The sequence below is a fragment of the Mirounga leonina genome, unplaced genomic scaffold (genome assembly GCF_011800145.1).
Source record: "Mirounga leonina isolate KUSES-001 unplaced genomic scaffold, KU_Mleo_1.0 Mir_91, whole genome shotgun sequence".
Classification (NCBI taxonomy): Eukaryota; Metazoa; Chordata; class Mammalia; order Carnivora; family Phocidae; genus Mirounga; species Mirounga leonina.
The window spans coordinates 19,140,016-19,165,434 of NW_023270839.1; the positions used below are offsets into that span (position 1 = coordinate 19,140,016).

The 25,419-nt window shown below is 36.9% G+C and overlaps 1 protein-coding gene across 4 annotated transcripts in view; it reads right to left on the reverse strand.

The window, feature by feature from the left end:
• TMEM87A (transmembrane protein 87A) overlaps positions 1–25,419 on the reverse strand; it is a 44,187-nt gene that overhangs the window by 3,407 nt on the left and 15,361 nt on the right. The window contains exons 7-19 of one of the 4 annotated variants that reach the window (XM_034994545.1): positions 22,709–22,826; positions 18,262–18,323; positions 17,306–17,489; positions 16,168–16,267; positions 14,036–14,129; positions 13,002–13,073; positions 10,457–10,565; positions 9,424–9,482; positions 8,559–8,662; positions 3,714–3,787; positions 3,228–3,289; positions 1,894–1,946; positions 1,346–1,376 (exon numbers count right to left, since the gene is read on the reverse strand). In XM_034994545.1, the coding sequence (XP_034850436.1) occupies positions 1,346–1,376; positions 1,894–1,946; positions 3,228–3,289; positions 3,714–3,787; positions 8,559–8,662; positions 9,424–9,482; positions 10,457–10,565; positions 13,002–13,073; positions 14,036–14,129; positions 16,168–16,267; positions 17,306–17,489; positions 18,262–18,323; positions 22,709–22,826 (1,122 nt within the window). Of the gene's footprint in view, positions 1–1,345; positions 1,377–1,893; positions 1,950–3,227; positions 3,290–3,713; positions 3,788–8,558; positions 8,663–9,423; positions 9,483–10,456; positions 10,566–12,312; positions 12,382–13,001; positions 13,074–14,035; positions 14,130–16,167; positions 16,268–17,305; positions 17,490–18,261; positions 18,324–22,708; positions 22,827–25,419 lie in introns of all 4 variants that reach the window. The other 3 variants (XM_034994542.1, XM_034994544.1, XM_034994546.1) reach the window with 3 other exon arrangements.

The following is a 25,419-nucleotide window of genomic DNA, read 5'->3' on the forward strand; positions in this document are numbered from 1 at the left end:
ATTAAATTTCTTTACTTATGTAATTTTTTTTACCTTAGAGTTAATATTTTTCATTTTTGTTTTGCTTCATTTGCTAAAAGTACATTATCACAAATATACTGAACTCTGACAGAACTGTAAATATATTTTCAAAATGATCAATTACATCAGCTAATCTATCCTTTTCACTTTTTTTCTTAGAACTACTCCTCCTGAAGCTCTCTGGTCTGCTCCATTGTGGACTGGATGCCCTCCAAGACTGTTGCCCAGCTATCACTCTTGGAGTTTCTTACATCATCATCCTGGGAATTTATCCTTGCCTCTCTGTTGGACCCTTATTTCCTGGATCCCGAGTCTTTTTCTTTTTAGTTCTCTCATTTTGTAAAGAACACTTTCTACTACTTTTTTGAGACTGCACACATAGTATTTTATTTCCTGCATGACTAAAAACATCTTTATTTTACCCTCATATCAACAGTTTAGGTGAATATACAATTCTAGGTTGAAAATAATTTTCCTTACAAATCAAAGACATTGTTCTATTATGTTCTAAATTGCAAAGTTGAGGCTGGAGATTCTGATGCCATTTTGATTCCTGGTCCTTTAGAACTTGTTTCTCTTATAATTCATTTAAGTTCTTATTCAGTTCCTGAAAGGTTTTCACACAGGGAAATATGAACAGATGGGTGAAGTCAATACCACCCAAAAATACTATAATAAACCTGTATTGCCATAAAGAGCCCAACGGGGTTTTACATACTCAGCCTTCTCTGCCTGAAATATAGCGGTGGCTGGAGAGCTAAAGTCACAGGGAAGCCCCGAGGGCAAACTATTAGCAGATGCCCTCAAGAAGGAGATTTGGGAACTGCAGAATACACCATAGAAAGCAAAGTGTTACAAAGAAAGGTAAGTTTAATTCTGCATGATAGAGTTCTCAGTTATTTCAATGCACAGAACTGCTAAGGAATTTGACATTGTGTGCTACATCACACAGCAGGTCAGTGGGAAATGAACAATCATTTTTTAGCAGCCAATCCAAAACAATGAGTTAAAATCAGGCAGATGCTTTCAAAGGGCTTTCTAAAATCAAGAGGGTCTAGAATAACCTAATATTCAGAACGAAAGACATGTCCTCCAGTCTGATCATGTAACTTAGGAAAAGAAACAGGGGACGTGTATAGAAAGGAAACATTCTTGAATACTTGAGTTCTCATCTTAGTATTTCTATTCTCATCCTTTTTCAACTATACCAACTATAGTTCTTCAGGGCACTACTGAGTCAAATAAAATTCCCCTGAACAAAGGACCTATGATTTCCTATTAAATCATCAGACCCACAGTTTATATACATGATTTGATTACTAACCTCATCTGAATCCAAAAGGGCTGGAAGTGCTCTGCAGAGAGAAAAACACCAAAATGAACAACATAAAGTCATAAATAGTTCATAAAGGAAAGAATTATGAATACAATTTAAAGCCTTTTTTATAATTATCTAGGATCTGCATCTTATTAATGGCCATTTCAGGGGAATAAAAGCATATACAAAAACAGAAGGTTACTGGAATTGTATAGAAAACAAACATGTTCTGCATTGTGACAAGGCCAATGTTTAATTAAAAACAGTCATGGGAAGGAACTAAAAAATTCCAAAGAATTCTCCCAATGATTTTGGGAAGATGTATTACAGCTAAATCTTTCTAAGGAGAAATGTCATCTGAACAATCCTGATTACTTTTGGTTGTATATCATTTGTAATTTTTATTTAACATCTTTTTAACATTTTTAATATTCTTTTTAAATAATTTAATCTATAAGCATTCTCATTATCATATTCTTCAGCTCATTCACTTAAAATAATAAAAGCAAGACTAACTGAAATAGGATTCTCATGGTAATGATTCAAAAACTTACACATCTGTCACAGAAGAAGGAACATTCTCTTCTACCCACTTCAAATCATCTTCCTGCTGGGAACATAAATACCAGTTGTTACTAAAATGCCCCAAATAATACATGTCAAGTGAGGATATACAGAGGTCTCAAAATTTTTAAATTTAATCTTTTGGGCATTCTGAAGGAGTCTACTCACACAACAAATGGGACTGCTAATAATTTTAAAAACTATATAGTCCAATACGTTAAAAAACTATGTCAGTGAGATATAAAATGATATCTTTAAATGCTTTCTTCTCAGTGGTCTAATACCTAAGAATTTGCCTCATATAAGTTTTGCTCCTTAAAAATGAGTTTAATTCGGGCGCCTGGGTGGCTCAGTGGTTAAGCAACTGCCTTCGGCTCAGGTCATGATCCTGGAGTGCCAGAATTGAGTCCCGCATCAGGCTCCCTGCTCAGCAGGGAGTCTGCTTCTCCCTCTGACCCTCCCCACCTCATGCTCTTTCTCCCTATCTCATTCTCTCTCTCAAATAAATAAATAAAATCTTTAAAAAAAAAAAAAAGACTATTTCATTGTTTAAAAAAAAAAAAAGAGTTTAATTCTAAAGCCCTTAATGTAGACTGCATGTAACATTTTAAAACAAAACAAAACAAAAAACTGCTGAATGAAAAAAAATCTTGGGGGTGCCTGGGTGGTCAGTCATTAAGTGTCTGCCTTTGGCTCGGGTCATGATTCCAGGGTCCTGGGACCAAGCCCCACATAGGGCTCCCTACTCAGTGGGAAGCCTGCTTCTCCCTCTCCCACTCCCCCTGCTTCTGTTCCCTCTCTCCCTGGGTCTCTCTCTCTCAAATAAATAAATAAAATCTTCAAAAAAAAAATATTGATCTTTAACTACAAAAAATACCTTAGGTTATTAAAAGGACTATAACTTGCACTAATGAAAACAATTAAATAGAACCATCAGACTAGGGACGCCTGCCTGGGTGGCTCAGTCAGTTAAGCATCTGCCTTTGGCTCAGGTCATGATCCCAGAGTCCTGGGATTGAGTCCCACATTGGGTTCCTTGCTCAGCAGGGAGCCTGCTTCTACCTCTGCCTGCCGCTCCCCCTGCTTGTGCTCTCTCTCTCTGACAAATAAATAAAATCTTAAAAAAAAAAAAGAACCATCAGACTAGTCTGGTACCTTTTCAGGACACAATAGCAAACCATCTAGTTAAAAATTACTAGGTCTTAGAATCACTTGCTGTTTTTAAAAATGTAAATATAATATATATTAAAAGATCTTTTTATAAAGCAAGCTTAGTTAGAGCACAGATTTAAAAAATCATTAAGGCCTATGCATAATTACTTACCGCTTTGTTTACTTTACTATTTCCATTTGGTTCTTGTTTAGTACTTCTCATTTTCATTCCTTCTGTAAAGGGAAAACAAAGTAGATGGGTTAAGTATATTAATAGACCAGCAATGATTTCAAACATGAATTCACAACATTAAGTTTACTGAAACTGAATTATATAACAATGTTTCTCCATCTTTATGCTAGGAAGTTCCAAGCCAGATTTTCAGCTCCTCTAGTAAGCAAACTGGACATTTAATGTGCAATTATTTACTGAATTTACCACAGCTTCACCTGAAAATTTATACCCTTATTTTTGCTGTCCCCTAATACACCACAGACCAAACTGAGACACAGTTGACACCTAAGTAAAACGACTGTAAAATAATAAACTATATCCAAGTATCCTGATTTGGATACTCACAAACCGTTATACTTGCTCTACTCTATTTCTAAAAAACAGAAAATAATATTTAAAGCACAAATAAAATTTTAACACTACCAAAGCTTTCTTTTAGCATAGGTTCTTTTTGTTCATCCTCTTCCTCTTCCTCAGACAACGGTGAAAAGGCAAACCTGACCGAACAAAGATAGAACAGAAGGAAAAAACTTAGAAAACTACAAAAAATGCTCCACTAACTAGATTTTACAGGCCTTACTACTGAAACTGCAAGGAGTCATTCATAAAATTATTTCAGTGAAAGCAAAATAATTCTTCCTGTTCAGAAAGCTCTTGATTGCCTAAACGTGAGAAGCAGGACGGCATCACACTGATGAGTACAGGCTCAGCCACGTACTACTTATGACTTGAGACAAGTTACTTACTCTCTCTACCTCAGTTTTCTCATCTGAAAATCGGGATAATGAAACACTACTCACAGAGGTGTTTTGAAAAAAGTAAACAAATCATTTCAAAAAATGCTTAGAACAATACCTCACACATAGTAAGCATTTATAAGCATATAAAATCACACAGAGGGAAGTAAATACTCATGTAATTTAAAATCTCAGACTTTGAATTCGTAGTTAAGAGACACAAGTCCTGACCTTTTATGTACCGGTAATTTTAAAATCTCAGTTTCCAAGTGGGGAGCTGAGAAGATGAAGGCCTCATCTTAAAATACCTTTCCTTTACAACTTTGAAGAGATTCAGCTGCCAGACAGGTAATTCTTTTACATATTTTTTTAAATTTTTATTTATTTGAGAGAGAGAAAGAAAGCAGGGGGAGGGGCAGAGGGAGAGAATCTTTCAAGCAGACTCCCCGCTGAGCATGGAGTCCATACATGGGGCTCAATCCCAGGACCCTGAGATCACAACCTAAGCCAAAACCGAGAGTCGGGATACTCAACTGAATGAGCCACCCAGGTACCCCCAGATAGGTAACTCTTAGAAAGCTTTAGCTTTGAACTCACTCTGTACTTACTGTTGCCTATTATCTTCATTCTACCTTGTTTTTAAAACTCCCTTTCATGAATTAAAAAAAACAAAACATAACTCTTTAAAAACTAGGAATAGGGACGCCTGGGTGCCTCAGTTGGTTAAGCATCTGCCTTTGGCTCAGGTCATGATCCCAGGATCCTGGGATGGGAGCCCCGCATCAGGCTCCTTGTTCAGCAGGGTGCCTGCTTCGCTCTCTGCCCCTCCCCCTGCTTGTACTCTCTCTCAAATAAATAAAATCTTAAAAAAAAAAAAAAAAGCTAGGAATAACAGGGAACACACCCATAACCTATTAAAGAATAACTAGCAAAAATTAACAGTAGATGCCAAAGTTAATGATACCTGAGAAGCACTTACTTTAAAGTCAGAATAAGATAAGGAGGCCCACTCTCAATGCCTCAATTCAGTATTATACAGGAGGGCCTAGCTAACGTAAGAAACAGCAATGAGGCAGCAGTATTATTTGGAAAAGAAGGAATAACAATCAATCTACTTGGAAAACCTAGAAATTATCAGAATTAAGAAGACAGAGACACCTGGGTGGCTCATCAGTTGGGCGTCTACCTTCAGCTGGGGTCATGATCCCAGGGTTCTGGGATCGAGTCCCATATCAGACTCCTTGCTCAGCAGAGAACCTGCTTCTCCCTCTGCCTGCTACTCCCCCTGCTTATGGTTGCACTCTCTTGCTCGCTCGCTCTCTAACAAATAAATAAAATTTAAAAAAAAGAACTAAAAAGACAATGTAGGAGGGTTGATGGGTATGATAAATACATAAAAATCAATAGCATTCAAAGGCTCCTGGCTGGCTCACCCCAACAGAGCATGTGATATATGCCCTCCTCCCAAGGGGGGAGGGCATATACCAAGACTTAAGAGGAAACTAAGATAAGCATACTACTGATGCAGGATCAGAGGAATAGAAGAAAAACAGAGAACCCAGAGCCAAACAATTCTTGATGAATAAAAGTTCAACTGTGAAATTTTGAAAAAATTATAGAATAACTTTAGACTTCACCTCAAGCCAGGAAAAAGTTTCTTAAACAAGACACAAAATATACATACATGAAGGGAAAAAAAAAAAAGACAAATTTGACTCCATACTTTCAAGTTTTTCTATGACCAAAAACACCATTAAAATGTCCAAAGATAATCAACAACTAGAAGAAAATACCTGGAATGCTTAGAACAAAATACTGGAATCTAGGTCCGACTGCCTGTAGCCTCCCTGAGGCATTCAGGGGCCATGTTTGTAGTCAGCACTGTGCTTCCCAGATAAGATTCCATCAGCTTGTGATAGACGATGAAACAAATAAACAATTTTCTAAATCTTTTTTTTTAAGATTTTATTTATTTGAGAGAGAAAGAGAGAGCGAGAGGACGAGAGCAGGATTGAAGAGGTTCCAGGAGAGTTCACCCAGGATGATTTAGCAGATGATGATGTCATGTTACTAGATGCTTGGGAACAGATTTTTATTTGGGTCGGCAAAGATGCCAATGAAGTTGAGAGAACAGAATCTCTGAAGTCTGCCAAAATGTATCTTGAGACAGACCCTCTGGAAGAGACAAGAGGACGCCAACTGTCATCGTAAAGCAGGGCCATGAGCCGGCCACATTCAAAGGCTGGTTCCTGGGCTGCGATTCCAGAAGGTGGTAAACTGGTTTTTGTAAGAAAAAAACAAATATTTTGGAGCCACTGTCCCATTGCTGTTTTGAGGGGAAGAAAGGTTTTTTGGTTTGTTTGGTTTTAGAAAATTAACCGGCCCTACGACTATTTTTTAATGCTTACTATTGGTTTGAAATTCTTTTCAAACTAGAATTTTCTTATGTTAGTATTTTAAAATAACCTGAAGGAAATTTTTGTTATGGACCAATGTTAACTCTGCTGGAAACTGACTTATACCTTTTTATATCACCTTTTTTTTTTTTTAAAGATTTTATTTATTTATTTGAGACAGAGAGAATGAGAGAGAGCATGAGAGGGGGGAGGGTCAGAGGGAGAAGCAGACTCCCTGCCGAGCAGGGAGCCTGATGCGGGACTCGACCCCGGGACTCCAGGATCATGACCTGAGCCGAAGGCAGTCTCTTAACCAACTGAGCCACCCAGGCGCCCTTTATATGACCTTTTAAAAGTGAAAAGCTGCACGTAATCTAGGGGAGTTCATCAGGGAATTTTATAATTCAAGAAACTTCAGCCAAACTTGTTCTTTAATATGCCAGAGAAGTAAGCCATAATGCCTTTGAGGTTATTCTCCTTTCCATGTGCTGTGTTCAAAAGAATTGTATATTTGCAGTGAGGTTTATGTTAAGATGGTTTAAAAGTTTGTTGTTATTTTCCTTCTTCAGCCAATGTGACTCTGATACCATTCACTCCTAAGCATCTTTTTCTGAGTAATTTTACCATTTTTGCCTTTTTAAAAGCCTTTGAAATAACAGTTTTTTCATGACAAAATAATTACAGTCTTATCCGGTTGGATGTATGTATTTGACAGTACATGTTTAATACCACAAAGGTTATGTATGAAAAAATTCACTAATGCTGTCTTTCATCATTAAAATGCATCTCTTTTGGAAAAAAAAAATACTGGAATCTAAAATATATAAGGAATTCCTACAAATCAATACAAAAATGATCAACAAGCTGATAAAAAAAAATTCAGATATTAAAAACTGATTGACAGGATAACTAAATGACCAGTAAACACATAAAAGCCATAAAAAGTAATTCAGCCTTAAATGCAACATTTTAAAAATAACAGTGAATATCTCCTCTACCAGATGTGCAAAAATTAAATAATGGGGATATAGGAGGGAAGAGAACTCCTCTCGTACAACTGTTAGTATATATGCAATTTGCTTCAGGTTTTTTTTTAATGCAATCTGACTTTAATACTTTAAAAATTACAAATGTGCATGACCTTCACCCCAACAGTCCCAAGCCTACTCTATTTTCCTTTTTTTAGTTTTTAAAGAACACAAACATTAAATGTATAATAAAAAGGCTACTTTCATGGGATAAAATGGTATCACTTATTTTCTAAGCCTTTTATTGGTATGTCTGATTATAAAATGAGCTGTTCAGTTATGCTGCCTCATCCTTTTCCTCCTTGGTAATATGGGTGGGTAATATAAGCTCTTAACTGTCTAATCACAAAGGGGAGGGCGTGCCAAAGACATGGATGTACAGAAAAGAAAGACAGCCAATTCCTAAATAATTGAGATTTGCCAATAGCTGAACAAAGCAAATTCACATATAAATTTTTAATTCCAAAGTCTGTCACATAAATTTTCATTTTACCCTATTGTTATGAAGTGAGCTGGGCTACTGGCTATAAAAATTGTTCTTTCCTTCCTGACACTGGACAGGTGAGACTCTCATTATAAGTATCACTATCTATCCACTTCCCTTCTTTATTCATATACATACATATTATCAGATGTCAGAATTTAAAAATACCTCATATCAGGTGGTTCAATTCCCTCTTATTATATGAAGAGGAAACTAAGGCCCAGGCTAGTGAAAAGAGGCACCATGACAAAACTCACAATGCAAAAAGGAGAGCTGGACAGGAACCCATTCACTGAATTCCAGACCCAGTGAATATTTTTTTTTTTTAAGATTTTATTTATTTGACAGAGAGAGTGCAAGTAGGCAGAGAGGCAGGCAGAGGGAGAGGGGGAAGCAGACCCTCCACTGAGCAGGGAGCCCAACGTGGGGCTCGATCCCAGGACGCTGGGATTATGACCTGAGCCAAAGGCAGCCACTTAACTGACTGAGCCACCCAGGTGCCCCTCAGTGAATATTCTTTACACTATCTGACACAGCCATGACACTGTCACCCATTCAATCACCCCTAACAGATGACATGGCCATTCAATGGTTAGCGATATAAATAAGAAGTGTCCAAGAACCTCTGGTTGTTTGCAGATGGTCGCCAGAGAACCATGATGACGAAGAGGATCATGGAGAACAGCAACCGCCAGATGGCGTCATCTACCCAAAGCTCCCGCCAATCCTACCAAAAGGGGGAGAAGTACATTTTTATACATAATCTTAACTCTTCACAAAGCCCTTGGCATAGAACAAGAATCAATTATTTATTCCTTCAACTTACATTTACTAGGAGCCTGCTATGTGCTAGGCACTGTGCTAAGTGCTAGGAATAAAAAATAAATGAACACTGTTTCTTCCCTGGTAGTGTTTATTGTTGCTAAAGAAAAGGCACAACTGAATGGAGCACTTTTTTAATGCTTCATTATAGCTCTGAGAATCTTTAGGAAGGATTTTTATACAAGGTAAGAGAAAGTAACATGTTGTTACTTTTTATAGTTTTCATTTTTGTTTATTTTTAACAGCTTCCAAAGAAATGCTACTGGGCAGTCTCTGTGCTCCTATCTTAAGTACATGGCTTCTGCTCAGATTAGCATTATTCATACATACTTAGCGTTTAGGACTCTGGACTTCTTGTTAATAATTTTTAGTTAAGGCAAGACTGGGTTATGAAAAATTGTGATATCCTTTATAATGTTCTCCCCAATACTGGGATATATAGTCAGTCCTTTCTCTCCCACTGTCTGCCAAAAAACCCACAAAACAAACCTACCATATCAAGCTCTGTGATAATACAGAATACTTATGAGGAGGAAAGCATTTCTAACCCTCAGAGTGGAGCTAGCCCTAATTTCTTAAAAGGTGTGAACCTTACCACTGTCATTAACATCACTGTGTATGTATAAAACAGTACACTATTCATAAATGCATGTGCTTATAACTCACCGACTGACAAGTCACTATCCTGAACTTCATGGTTGTCCAGATGATAAACACAATAGATGCTAACAGGAAATGAAAAACCTGGTCAGAGTATGAATGTTAGTTTATATCCCCAATTATTTATCTGATTCTCATCAAGTAGAATCAAACACATCCATAACTCCCAATATATCACAATCATTCTCTCTCATTTATTTTAACACGTTTATTCAACACAAATTTACTTAACTGCTATAAGCAAGGCACACAATGCGTACTCTTGCCAACCCTTTCTGTACTTAAAGAATAGTTTTATTTATCATCTGGCTACTTTGGCAACCCTCAGAAGTGGAAAAGAAGGTATTAGAAACATGTCTTTTTCCAGCATTATCAATAATATGATTGTTTTCCCTTTCTTCATCTTTAGTAACTAAACGTTAATATTTCTTTGCCTGATCAGATGGAAAAAAAGGTTGATAAAATGACTGTAAGACAAACAGAATTATTGGTCCCAATCATAGGCCAGACCTCCCTAATCCTGGTACACAAGCCAAAAGGCAGGCAAATTAGCCTATGTGGGCTATAGTCTAACCTAATGTATATGCATAACGTATATGTTATGCATGTTTAATGACATATGTAAAGGCAATATAATAGCAACATACACTGATCTAAAATCCATATAAAATTCTGTATTTATTTCAATAAAACCAAATAAGCAAATATTAATGTCTTCTAAAAGAAATCTGAACGCATATGACCCTAATGCTAACTTGCCTCAAAAAAAAAAAAGTTTCAGAATGGAGATAGGAAAGGGATATACCAAGAGTTAAAATTATATGTAATCAATTTCCAGCTATTAAAATAAGTGGTTGTCAAACTTTTTTGAACCAAAGACCCCTTCGAGAACTTGACAAAAGTGCAAGACCCCTTCCCTAAGTGAAACACACAAAACTTTCTATGTAATTTTAGAAAGCCCATCTCTGGCCTCTCAGGTTAAGAATCTTTGTTCTAAAGGAAATGCATTTAAACAGCAGGAAGCAAGTCCCCGACTTACCTGCCACTGCCAAGATAAGCGTGTTGGTAAAATGTCGGTACAAAGAGAGTTTTACAATGTTCCTCCGAAGTTTTAACAGCTTCATTGTTTGAGTCAAGCTAATAAATATGTGTTTGCAGGTCAAGGAAATCAACATTCAGAAAAAACAGTAAGCTAGTAAATTAATCCTTACATTTCTTTAAGGATCTGGGGTCATACTGACAGAGCCATGGACGCCAGGCCTTACAGCTCTCACTCTCAACTTTACAAACACTCCAGGCCCACCATGATTAGTAAGAAACTCCTCATTTTCAATGACACTTAAAGAGAGGACAGAACCAGGATAAAATGAGAATACAAAAGACAAGAAAAAAGAAGAGAGGAAAAATATAAAGGAGAAATAAAGATAGGAAACTTTCTAGAGAAACAAAGAAAAAGAAGCAAATGGAAGAAAATGAAATAAAAATGAGTAAGAGGCAAAACAACAGGAGTTAGCATCATCTCCTTTCTTCTTGTAAGGCAGTGGCTCTGTTCTCACTGTCCTAGCTAATCCAGTCTAGAGTCTTACATTCATGCCTACAACCTCCCAGAGTTCTACACTCAGTCCCTTTGTGCCATGCTAAGGAGGAACCTGCCATCACTGAGCTATCCTGAATTAAAAGGACCAGACAATTACAATTGCCTGAGAATCCCAGGCAGTTAGGCTCTAAAAGCAACAACTCTCTACTTTCAAGTCATTATCTCAAGTATAAACTGCTGCACAAAGATAGGGGAGATCTAATGACTACTATAGGCATTTATCTGCTATCTTATGTTCAACTTTCAGAATGAGGGGCAGATATGAAAGCAAGTGAGCTGGAGCTCACTCATGCACTTTAACAGAGCCCTCACTGCTACCTAATTATTGGGTCATCTTCTTGTATGGTCCAGTCTCTCTCCCTACTCCTCTCAATATGCATAGTAGAGATTCACAAAGATAGTGACCTAGAAAAGCTTTGGCCATTTGGACGCAGGACATTTCAATTTCAAACATTTTTGATACATGAAAATCCCCTCAAATTCACAAAATTACTATTTTATTTACACTCAGCCTTTTATAATAGTCACAGTTCATCAGGACAATAATACTGCACAATTGTACATAGGACCAAATAACACAAAAACCAAAATAAATTTTTAAAAATCTCCAAAAGATAAAAGTCCAAAAACCTGAATCCTTCATCCAACAGGCCAAGTCCCTAAATAAACAAATGTTTACTCTTGAAAAGCAGGAAGAAAAGATTATTCAAATAGAAACTTGTTTGTTAGCTGCTGGTTGACTTTTCCTGTAAATGAAATAAGATTTATTTCAAAGAGTAAAGTCTTCAAATAATCCCAAGTCGCTTTTGAATGAGGGTATAAAACACTTATCCTGTAAAGGTTAAAATCTGCTCAATCTACTTAGAATTTTTCAAACAACCTCAAATAGTATAGTTCCTGAAACCATATTTTAAGAATCAAAATATTTACATAATTTTCAAAGCATTTAAGAACTGCCGAAGCTGAAAGAAACAGTAGGACCACAGCAGCCAGTGATTCTAACACTAAGTGAGGTACACAAATAAATCCAAAATCGAAGTGAAATACTCATTTAAAAAAAGGCCAGAAGCTTTTATCTTATTCTCAGTCTGCAGTCACCAACTTTTGATGAAATTTTTAAAATTAAAAACAAAATAACTGCTTACCTGAGCCCCCAGGTTGTTAGAATGAAAATACCCTATTCCCCAAAGTAAGCAGTAATCAACGAAACTGGCAAAAACCATTTGCAGAAAGATCAATGGAAACCCAACTCCAAGGAGAAAATGGACCGCCATCAAACAAGCCAATGAAAAGGATATCCACCAGCACAGGGCAGTGTCTAGGAAAGCCAAGGGGATAAAGGCCAAGGAAGCAAGATCAGTCTGGGCCTGCAGACAAAGAAAAAGAGGTGGTGAAAAAGAGATGTCTAGAGAGCACAGAGAAGAAACCAGCAAATGACTCTGCCTTTACATAATCATCTAGAATGATTCTGCATTCGAACTGAAAGAAAATAAGGAATAATACTTTGTACCTACATCATTCTTCCCTTCTGACAATCGATCACATAGAATGCACAGCTATAAGCATTTCATACAAACTATTGATCACAATCTCAATACAATAAAACATGCTGCTAACTAATACAAGGCAACCACCACAGAGCTCCTAGCATGGCAAGTAAGGTCGTCCATGTTAAGAAGTGACCACACTGAAAAGTCGTGGTGTTACAAGCCCCCATCCCATCCTATCATCTCCCATCATTGTGATTTTGGCTACAAGTCTAATAAGAACCTTCTCATATTTCAAAGTACTGCAGCATTAATACACAATTTTAATTTCCAGAATTATAATACAATATAATTCTACAAATAAGAGCACACCCCAAAATAAAATGTAAGGCAAATATCTGTCCCAAAAACTATGCTGCTTGTTTCACGAGTTTATACATATAAGGTGCTATTTATATAACCGTGATTACCCAAACACCAGAGCATTATTGAAAGGATATCCATAAAATAATACAGGCATCAACTGCTGAGAGGGCCAGGTTTACAAACAGAGCCAAGGGATAAGAAAAATACTATAGCAGCAGAAAGAAAATGAAATTGACAGAGGGTTAAAGTTGCTAAAAGTTGAAGGAAATCACATAGAGGACAGTGTGATCTGAAAAACAAATATGTATCCATAAAATGTTTTATTTAAGGGGCAATTTATTACAAAACTTATTGAGCTCAGTAAGTCAAGTTTACAGCATTTACCACCTTAAATCTAATGGGTGATTACTGAGAGTGATTTTTAAATAAGTAACTACTGGAATGACCAGTTCTTCACATTAATCCAGCTTTAAGATAAACTGCTTTATCATTTTTATTTAGTGCTTTGGTTTCCCTCCCTGACAAAGGGTATGATTTTATAATTTCTCAAGAATGATGTGAAACAATTAGCTGCATTTTAGAAAAGCCTTTGAAACCCAAGTGCTGGTTAAGCAAAGAGCACTCTCACTTTAAAACAAAAAATAGAGGGTGCCTGGGTGGCGCAGTCGGTTGAGCATCTGACACTTGGTTTTGGCTCAGGTCCTAATCTCAGGGTTGTGAGATGGAGCCCCATATCAGGCTCCAAGCTCAGCGGAGTCTGCATGGGATTCTCTCTTCCTCTCCCTCTGCCCCTCCCCAACAAGCGTGTACACATGCACTCTCTCTCAAATAAACAAATAAATCTTGAAAAAAGTAGATTTTTGAGCAAGATTACAATCTTTGCCACTTAATACAAGAATGAGAGCCCACTTTCTGGGAGGAGGAAATGAGTAAGTAGCAATTTGGGGACAGGCAGGAAAGCATTCATTCCTGGTCACACATTAAACTTATAAAGTTCTAACAGATTAAAAAGAAAATTTGAATTATACATACATTTTGAAAATCAGAGTTAAAGGTGATTTAGAAGAAAAAGTAAAGAAGCCCACAGACATTTCCAATTCACCCTCTCAAGACAAAAACAATGTATCTGAACTGACCATATACAACACTTAGATTAAGCAGTACTGACCCCAGTAACTCTGAGGACCCCTTCCATGCCAGAGAACAAAAGATAGAGGGCTCCTGCTACCACAACTTTGTGAAGAGTGACTCCAAGGCGAGGCCTAAACAGGAAGCAAAGAAAGAGTTGAGTACCAATGTCACAAACTCCAAAATAAGTAATAGCAACTCAGGTTAATTAAAATACAGGCCAACAACTTAACAGAGATAAGTCAGACATACTTGATCCACATGAGAAAAAAAAACTCAGAAGAACATATGGTCTTAAACCAAGCTAATACTAGAACTTTAGATCTGGTCCCTAGTTACTATATTAAAAACAAAACAAAACAAAACAAAAAAACTCTTTAATAGAGAATTCTGAAACATTCAATGGTATAATGAACCCCTCTATACCATCATCCAGTTCCAATAATCACTAAGCTATAGCCAACTGTGCCTCATTCAAACCCCATCCACTTCCTATCCTCCCATATTATCTTCAAGCAAATCCTAGATAGCATACCTTTTATTTGTATATATTTCAGCCTATGTTTTTAACCAATAAGGACTTTTTAAAAACATAACCACAATTCCATTATCAAATCTAAAAGTTTTAACAATATAAGCAAATACCTTACTGCAACTCATTAGATAAACTGTACATTTGTAAGCTCAGAATCCAACAAAATATGAAGTCTTTCAAGCACCTTCTGCTTGAAGAAAAAGTCTTGAATCCTTGACATTCAAAATGCCATTCAATCAGAATCTGCATTTTAACAAGATCTCCAGGTGATTCATTAGTGCACTGTAAGTTTGAGATGCACTGCCATAAATCATGTCTACTTACGTCTAAGTAATATTTGTTCTTGTATTTTTTGTCATATGCTAGCAAAGCTCCATATGGGCAAGGATTTTTCTCCCCACTGGTTACCTTAGAAACCTAGGCCACGCCCTGGCATATAGGAAGCATTCAAATATTTGTGAAATGAATTAAACAATTTAAAAAATGAAATCCACTCCATCCCCCTAATCCCACTGAAAACAAAACTCCTTTAAATGAATAAATTTAAAAAATTAAAACCCATTTCTTTAATACCACTTAAAGCAAGACTCCTTGAAATAATTGTCTATACCTGGCTAGTTCCAATTCCTCTGCTTCTATTCTTTCTTGAAATCACTCGAGTCAAGCTTTTATCCTAGCACTTCATCAACACCATCTTATTAAGGTCACTTATATCTTCCATGTAGTTCAACCCAATAGTCATCATTTAACCCTCTGGACACAATCACTCCCTCCGTGAAACAGTCTTTGGGTTTACCTCTCACCACAACAGTCCTTCTCAAATTCCTCTAATTCTGTTTCATCTCATTGAATTCTAAATAACTGAAAATGTTCAAGGGCTCCATCCTTTGACCTCTTGTCTATATACACTTACTTCCTCAGTGACTGCATCCCACTCTCATGGCTTTAAGTAAACAGCTATATTCTGATGACTCCCAAATTCATATCTCTATCCTACTCTCTCCCCTTTATTGCCCCATTTGGTTATCTAACTGAACTCCTAATCTTGCCTCTACTCCAAACTTATTCCACCTAAGATGCTCCTGAACTTATAAATTCCATCCTTTCGGGGCGCCTGGGTGGCTCAGTCGTTAAGCGTCTGCCTTCGGCTCAGGTCATGATCCCAGAGTCCTGGGATCAAGCCCCGCGCATCGTGCTCCCTGCTTGGCAGGAAGCCTGCTTCTCCCTCTCCCATTCCCCCTGCTTGTGTTCTCTCGCTATGTCTGTCACATAAATAATTAAATCTTAAAATAATAATAATAATAATTTTCAGACTTTCAGAGTAACACTCTCACAAAAAATGTGATTTCAAAAACATTTGGGAAGATTAAAAGTAACTAAGTTCACTCTAAAAGTTTGATGTTTTAATGTCATTCACTACATTGCAGACTTTGCTGCATACGCTCAAGTTCTCAGAAGTGAAATAAAACACTTAACATTTTCTAGCTTTTGCAAATCTACAAAATTTTAGATACCTGTCTTACTGCAGAACTATTTCTTATATCAATTCTTTCAGAATTACAATGGGATCCTGCAATACTGTTTCAATTTAATCAGTGTTTTAATATGTCCTTTCCATATAAAAAGTTAATACTTACTTAACTATGCCATATCCCAGGCTGACTATGATGACCAGGGTTCGAGCCAGTGAGCGTTTAACTGCTGAAAGCAGCTCTGCAAGGATCAGGGCACCTTGAACTATGAGAAAGAAGAAAGAGGGAAAGAGTGCTATAATCTAGGTTTGGGAAAAGGCGTGACTCCAGAACCAGAATGTGGATCTAGATAACTAATGCCCTTCAGAATAACCATTGGAATTAGTCCTGTTCAAAGAAAAATACCTCTCCTGCAATTCTTGTAAGTACACAAGCTGATTTCACTTACCTTGCTCATGTGAATAGCAATCTGGGTGCACTCAAATCACCTTCCCTCCCCAACCCCACTTCACTAAAACCTCAACAGAATACCTCACCTACACGGACAGTTTATAACACCTACGGAACTTTTCCCCCATTTTTAAAAACTGGGGAATACACATTGAAAAAATATATATACACTGAAAAGCACAAAACACAAACACATGCAGTTTTCAAATTATTTTCACATCTACTATTTTCAAGCCTTTTCAAAGATAGGGAAAGCTCTGATCAGTAATCTTACAACAATAACCATTAACAATTAAATGGTCTGAGGAGAGAGAGCCAAAGCTAATCACAAAAAACTTCAGTACAATATAATTTCTGTCATTACCTGTTTACTTTAGTGAACCATAAGCACCCTTCTATTTTCTTGGTATTACTATATTTTACCAATTCTTAGAGGCACTTCTCCCTCATATTTTAAAATCTCTGAAATCATAGTAGATCTTATCATCAATGACATCTTACTATTAAGTTAGTAGTATTTATTTCCCTCCTTAGGGGTATAATATAATAATGGTGCCTTAAAAATCAATGGCAATTGAGATTCAATGATGGTGATAATCTTACCCAAAATGGCCACTACTGTTGTAACTTGTGTGGATGTATTTCAGTACAATCACTCTTAAATCACTGAACCCGTAAGTTATGAGATTAAAAACAAAAGTTACAATCATAGTGATTATGCTTAGCTTATTATTACTTAATAATAATTAAGTAACTGAAAAGTTAAACCCACTTAATGACTATTGACCTGAGGAAAACTCACGTCTTACCTGCCCATCATTCACAGACGGGGAAACATTTTTTGGTTACATACCTGATTCTCCTTTGTATCGGATATTCTGAAATTCTGCATAGAAGACAGCTTTCTCAAGCATTCCCAGGAAGATGACAGCACCAATCCAAAACTGAATTCTTAGGAGATCTCTCCAATAGCAGGCAGACCACGCCAGCCACAGAACACCAAACAGGACATATACAATACACATCACCATGAAAAACTGTCATCCAAATGGGTAAGAAATAAAAAGGAGGATTAGGGCCAAGAGCCAATTTAGAATTAATACATAGTCTTAAATTATATTAAAAAATACGTATTCTACCTCCTACTTTAAGAATAATTATTTTATTTCTTTGAAGTTCAATACTACCACAAAAAAATTATCTCCTCTTGCACAGAGAGAAACTACCTAAGGACCTATCATTAAGAGTAACTGTTCTTCTGCATTAAAAGTGCCTTTTCATTACATAAATGAAGAGAACACTTAAAGAGGAAAAAAAGACATGGCAGGGTTAGGATACAACTGAAAGCAATGAAACACAATGTGGGAAAACTATGAAAGGCAAAAGAAGAAAGAAATGAACAAAGGAAATCTGAAAACAGAGTAAGACTATTCCCATGGACACAGACATACACACGACCTAAGTGTCATCATTTAGTTACTTTAAATGTGATCAGAAACTACAGGGTGGTAAGAAGTGCCCCACTCTGGATTCTAGAAAGAATGTGTGATCTGAAATTATCTTTGAGGTACTTTCCAATTCTGAAATTCCTCAAGTCATCAACCTCTTCATTCTACAGATGAGATGAGGTACAGAGTGATTCACTGACACTCTCAAGGTCATATTTTAGTAAGAAGTACGAAACTACAAAGCAGTCTTTTCTGAACTGTTCAGGAACAATTCTTCAAAGAAAAATATTGCCACAAAACATGGACAATCTTTCAAGCTAAACTCATGTAATGTTAAGGTTAAGAATATAAGTCCACTTACAATCATCAAGGGATATTCTTCAAGCGTGAGGTATTCATAGGGACCCTTCACTTCAACAGTCACTGCCAAAACACAGTCCTCAGAATTAATGTAAAGGATGCAGAAATTAAACAAAAACATAGCATAAAATTCGTCTGATGAAATTAATGAAAAGTCCACCGGGTTATTTACTTTTAACCATTTCAATTCTGGTGATTAATACATTTATAGAGCACTCTGAAATTCCTGAGGTGTTCTCATGGTTCATGCTGTGTCCTGCACAGGCCTCCATGCCTCTGCTCCCAGTTCCCAGACACACATCCTGTAAAGACTAGATTGAAGGTATTTCCTCCACAAACCCCAACTGGAACCACAGCCCAGCTCCTCTAAATTCCAAACACATTTCATACATACTTTTTCTTACAACACATCATTAATGTGCTTTGAAAAATAAAGGATTTCATTCCTTCATTCTGCTATCCTCTTTGTCTTCTATCTATCCCTACCTATATTTTCCTATTTATTACTTTATTTACCTACTTCAATTTTATGTGACTTTGCTACATTAATGTATCATTTGCAGAAAATACTTTTTTTTTAAGATTTTTATTTGACAGAGAGAGAGAGCAAAAACAAGCAGGGGGAGTGGGAGAGGGAGAAGCAGGCTCCCCACTGAGCAGGGAGCCCAACGTGGGGCTCGATCCCAGGACCATTGGATCATGACCTGAGCTGAAGGTAGCCGCTTAACTGACTGAGCCACCCAGGCACCCCTCATTTTCAGAAAATACTTAATAACAACAAAGTGGTTTATTTTTACAAAGTATTTAATAACAAGAATGTGAAAAACAGATTTGCCTTACTGAAGCAAAACTATGACTTTTAAAATTGTAATTGATAAAGCTATTTTAGGTCTGATTTGATACTTATGTGAGAAGTGTTAGTCTGTGAAGACAGACTAATAATTGCCTATTCTACAAAAATTTCCTAGTTTTTACCAAGCAAAAAAGACATGCCATTATTAAAAGTAAACCAACAACAACAAAAAAGTAAACCAGGTCCAACATTCGTATGAACAAAGGGAGCACCCCATAATAGCAATCATAAAAACTTTAAGCACACTGGTTATTAAACCTATACCTTCTTAATTTAATAAAATAGCAAATCAAATAATTAGTGAATATTTATATATCCTTTGCTTATTCTACGTCAGGGGTCAGCAAAATACAGCACATGGGCAAATTTGGTCGCCCACTTTTTATAAATAAAGTTTCATTGGAAAACAGCCACATCCATTCACTTACATATTATCTATGGTTGCATTCACACAACAATGGCAGAGTTGGGTAGCTGTAGTAGAGACAACATTTATTATCTGGCTCTTTAAGAAAATTTGGCTAACCCTTGCTCTATGCTAACATATAAAATACATTTACTAAGCACTTACTATGTGACACACACTACAGAAAACAGAGGAGATAAAAAGATGAATAAGATGTCTTCCACCATCTAGTGGATTACCTGATAGAAGGGAGAGAAAGTAGGAAAGCAAGACAGAGAACTGCCCCTCTGAGCCAGACCTAGAAGGATGAGTGTGTATTTCCCAGAACAAAGTAAAAAGCCATCTGGGCAGAAGAAATAACATGAACAAAGACAGGTGTGAAAATACATGATATCTATTTAAAGAACATGTAGTCTGAGACTGCACCTAGTAGCAAAAGGTAAACTGGGACAAGCTGCAGAGTTTTATAAGCCTTGCTGTACAAGATGGACATTTTACAGGCAATGGGGAGACATTAAGGTCTTAATGAAGGCAAAAAAGATGACAAAACTGTTCCAGAGAATTCTAGGAACTTCACATGGCATAGTTAAGTCCATGCTTTAAAGTACCTTCTTCTTGGGGCACCTGGGTGGCTCAGTCGGTTAAGCATCTGCCTTTGGCTCAGGTTACGATCCCTGGATCCTGGGATCGAGTCCTGCATTGGGCTCCCTGCTCAGTGGGGAGTCTGCTTCTGCCTCTCCCCTCCACCCCCCCCAACTCATGCTTTCTCTCTTGTGCTTGCTCTAATAAATAAATAAAATCTCTTTAAAAAAAAAATAAATAAATAAAGTACCTTCTTCTTAGCTCCAAACAACAGATGGATAAAACAAAACAAAATAAGGACATAAGCTCAAAAACAAGATAAATACCTCCAAATATCAAAACTGAACAAAAGCTCAGAACAGTTTAAGAGGCTGAAGCTATGGTCATGTTTGACTCTGGGCCTGAAAAGCAAGCTATGGTAGTTGGGAGTGCATTTCCTATGGGATCACCAAAACTAGTAGGATTCTAAGGAAAAGGAGGAGCAGAGCCAGATTTGATGCATGAAGAGGCTGAAGTGGAATGGAATAGGGCTTCTTTTCCATCCTTTTCAAAGAAAGAAGGTTGAAAGTAAATGTTGGCAACTACTGGGTTAGACTAGTACTCTTTAGAAAGCTATGGGCCTAGAAATACAGGATACATATACATCTTGGGTCCAGAAACTGTGCAGGGCCACCCGCTGGTTTACCTAGAACTGCTATATCCCATAGAACTATAGAGCATAAAACCCATTTCTGGATTGGGAATTAAAAGCATTCAATGCAACAATCTATAAAAAAAATTTTTTTTTAATTAAGTCAAAAGAAATAATGAAATAGAAAAGAAAGATACAGTTGGGAAAACTAACAAAAGCTGGTTCACTGGGATAAAAATAGAGCAAAATACAATTCTACAAAGATTTTTTTAAGAAGTTAAAAGGGAAGATAAAAGCAATATTAAGAATGAAAAAGCTGCAGATACAGATTTTTTGGTAAAGAAGTACTATTCATAACTTTATGCCAATAAAATGTGAAATCTTGAATGACAGGACAGTTTCTCAAAAACAAAAAAAACATCGACTCAAGTAAAAACAGAATAACTAAAAAAACTTATTACTATTAAAGAAAATTAATCAGTCATTAAAATCTATGTAAGGGAGGGAAAAAAAGAACATCAGGCCAAAACACTATTGTAAGTTCTACAAAACATTCAAAAAATGGATAATCCTACCCATACAAAAACTACTCCACAGAATTTGATAAATAGGGGACATTCTCCAATTCATTGAATAAGACCAGCATAACCTGGATGCCAAAACCCATAGATGACAGTATGAGAAAAGACACTATGAACAAAACTTCCAAATAAAATCCTGTAAAACACAAGTCAGCTATGTATATATGTATATGAGTGTGTGTTTGTGTATCAAGACCAAATACTGGCATCTCAGAAATTCAAGAACGGGTTTTTAAAAATTTTTTTTTAAGATTTTATTTAGTTTATTTGAGAGAGAGAGAGGGAACATGAGCAAGAAAGGGGCAGAGGGAGAAGGAGAAGCAGAGTCCCCGCTGAGGAGGGAACCCAACACTGGGCTCAATCGTAGGGACCTGGGCTGAAGGCAGACACTTAACTAACTGAGCCACCCAGGTGCCCCCAAGAATGGTTTAACATTAGAAAAATCGGTTAATATAATGCAACAATAAACAGATCAGTGGGGGAATCTATATGATCATTTTAATCAATACAATCAAAGCACTTGATAAAACTTAGCATTCATTCTCCATACTAAAAAAAAAAGGCAGAAAAACACACTTAGTAAATGAGGAAAAGAAAGAAACATCCTTAACCAAACAGAATATTCTGAAAAGTCCACAGTGAACATAATTAATGGTGAAATGTGCTAAGAGAGACAATAAAGTCAGGAGCAAGATAAGGATGGTCATCATCATTGTTTCATTCAATATTCTACTCCAGAAAGGAGGGGAGGGAAGAAAACTACAAAGTAGGAAGAAACATAAAAAAAGAAACTACAGAAAATAAGACTGGTTAGTTAAGTGACCACGAAATTCCAAGTAAGAGATGATTCCAGGAACTGGGTAAGAGCAGAAAGGAGAATACTAAGAAAAACTGAGACACTAAAAAATTACCAAAGTCAATTAATTCAAAAATTTCCAAGTTTTGACTTGGTAACCAAGTTTTGACGAGTCTAGTTCAGAATACTGAGAACATAATACCAATTATGAATCTTAAAAGTAGGAGGATCAAATGAAGGGAAAATGAAGTCTGGTATCTATAATACATAACAAGAAAGCGTTAAGTGAAGTGCCTAAGACTGTGTCTGGTACACAACACACCTTTTTTTTTTTTTTTTTTTAAGATTTTATTTATTCATTTGCTAGAGAGAAAGGGAAAGAGCGCACAAGCAGGGGGAGCAGCAGGCAGAGAAGCAGGCTCCCTGCTGAGCAAGGAGCCCGACGGGGGGCTCGATCCCAGGACCCTTAACGGACTGAGCTACCCAGGCACCCTCACAACATTCTTAATTATTCCCTCCATTAAAGCAATTTTACACTACCCATCAAGCATGACACAACTAGATAAGATGAATGGTAAAAAGGAACAAAATGTACTTACTGGTAAAAAGATTACTAAGTGAATTTTCTTTTGAGGATTCCTTTGAGGAGGAAATGCCAATATGTACAATAAAAATGTATGGTGCATCTTGCCAAGTTTTCAGTGGATCATGCATTGCCTGGAGAAATAAAAAAAAAAAAGACATCCATCTACAAATCTTAAGAACTAAGAGCACATGTTAATACGAAAATCGTCTTCTGGAATGTGCCCAGAAACACAGCTGAGTTCTTCACTCTGATTCATTAAAAGAGTAGGCACAACAAAACAAACAGGCCTACAGTGCATACAATAAAGTATGTTAGACTACAAATTATTGAAAGACAGGACATTTTATATCTTGTTATGCACAAAAATCACGTATAAACATATTTTTTTTAACAAGGAAAACCTCAGCTAAAAATTACTAAATTGAATCTGTTTCATTAAGCCATGCTAGGATACTTGGTTATATTTTACACAGATAAAGTAAGATTTAAATCACCTCAAAACAAAAACGCCCATGTTGACAGTGAATTATATTATAAACACTAACTCCTGAATTTAATTCCCTTTGTTCAATGTCATTCTCAAGACTACCAGAATTTCTACTGAAAAGGACTCACATATTTATCAAAAATTTAATCATTGGGGCACCTGGGTGGCTCAGATGGTTAAGTGTCTGCCTTTGGCTCAGGTCATGATCCCAGGGTCCCACATCAGGCTCCCTACTGAGCTCCCTGCCACATCAGGCTCCCTGCTCAGCATTTGATAAAAAGCAGGGAGCCTGCTTCTCCCTCTCCCTCTGCCTGCTGCTTCCCCGGCTTGTACACTCTCTCTGCCAAAAATAAATAAAAAATCTTTAAAAAAAAAAATTTTATCATGGCTAGTCTATGTGGAATCACTGTCCCTCATAATAAAGGAAGTGGAGGGAACAGCCTCCATGTTTACAAAACTAGTCACTTGGGAAGAATCTGTTCCAAGGCCAGTCAGTTTATACATAGCCCAAGCAAAAAGCCTTCAAAAGATTTGTTGCCATACTTGCTAGATGGACTATGGACCCTCACAACCACAAGATTAAAACACAAAGATTAAGGAGATAAACACAGAAAATTACTGGCCTCTTCCTTGTGTGAAAGGAGGTATTGCTACTTAGACTTACAATTTATTACCTTCTGGTCTTAAAATTAAAAGAAACTTTTACCCAGACACCTTTGGGTAAGCTTCATTGATCTATGAAACCCCTCAACGTAAATAACAGATTTTACATATTTATGTGTTTTCCCGTGGAGCCACAGGTTTTCTCAAATGTTCAAATTATCCTACAACCCAAGAAAAAGCCAAAACAAGAGTTCAAAAATTATATTCCAGGGGCGACTGGGTGGCTTAGTCAGTTAAGCGACTGCCTTCAGCTCAGGTCATGATCCCGGAGTCCTGGGATTGAGTCCCACATCGGGCTCCCTGCTCGGTGGGGAGCCTGCTTCTCCCTCTGCCTGCCGCCCCCCCTGCTTGTGCTCTCTCTTTCTCTGTCAAGCAAATAAATAAAAAATCTTTAAAAAAAAAAAATTATATTCCACGATACATATCCGAAGTGTCAAAGTAGATTAAATGATTCTACAGCTATAATACATTTACTAGGTTATCTTAGTAACTTAAGAACATAAATGCCATGCTGAATCACATATTGATTTATCTCTGCCTAAAGGCCCCTTTCTGACAAAATTAAGGAGCAATTTATGAGAAAAATTTAAAGCTTCAAAGTTATAGGTACATCATGTCCTTTACCCATAATTCTTTTTTTTTTAATATTTTATTTATTTATTCATGAGTCAGAGAGAGAGAGAGAGAGAGGGGCAGAGGCAGAGGGAGAAGCAGGCTCCCTGCCTAGCAGGAAGCCCGATGCGGGACTCGATCCCAGGACCCTGGGATCATGACCTGAGCCGAAGGCAGACACTTAACCATCTGAGCCATCCAGGCACCCCCCTTTACCCATAATTAACTGAACTTTCCCTGAACTTACATGTGCGTTAACCAATAAAACTTAATTTGGCGTAATAAGCTGCTCTGGTACTAATTTTATCTAACTCTGGGATATACATATTTTGAGCCTGTAAAAATAACCATATGCCAAGTTTTGTCTTGGTAACCAACTTTGACAAGTCTAGTTCAGAATACTGAGAACATAATACCAATTAAGAATCTTAAAAGATATGCCCAGCACTCTTCTCACAGGTTTAACATTATAGTCCTTAATCCTCACAACAACCACGTATGATAGGTACTATTATTAGCTCCTTCATAATTGTCCTTTAAGAGGTGAATGGATAAAATAAACTGGTACATTCAAGTAATGGAATATTATTTAGCACTAAAAAGAAATGAATTATCAAGCAATGAGATCGCATGGAGAAACCTTAAACTCAAAATACTAAGCGAAAGAAGCCAATCTGAAAAGGCTATATATCACACAATTCCAACTATAAGACATCCTAGAAAATGCAAAACTATGGAGACAGGAAAAGAAAACAACAAAAATCTATCAGGGGCACCTGGGTGGCTCAGTCAGTTAAGCATCTGATTCTTGATTTCAGCTCAGGTCATGATCTCAGGGTCATGAGACTGAGCCCCAGATGGGGCTCCACACTCAGCAGGAAGTCAGCTTGAGATTCTCTTACCCTTTCTCTCTGTCCCCCCCATCCCACTCTCTCAAATAAGTAAATCTTTAAAGAAAAAAT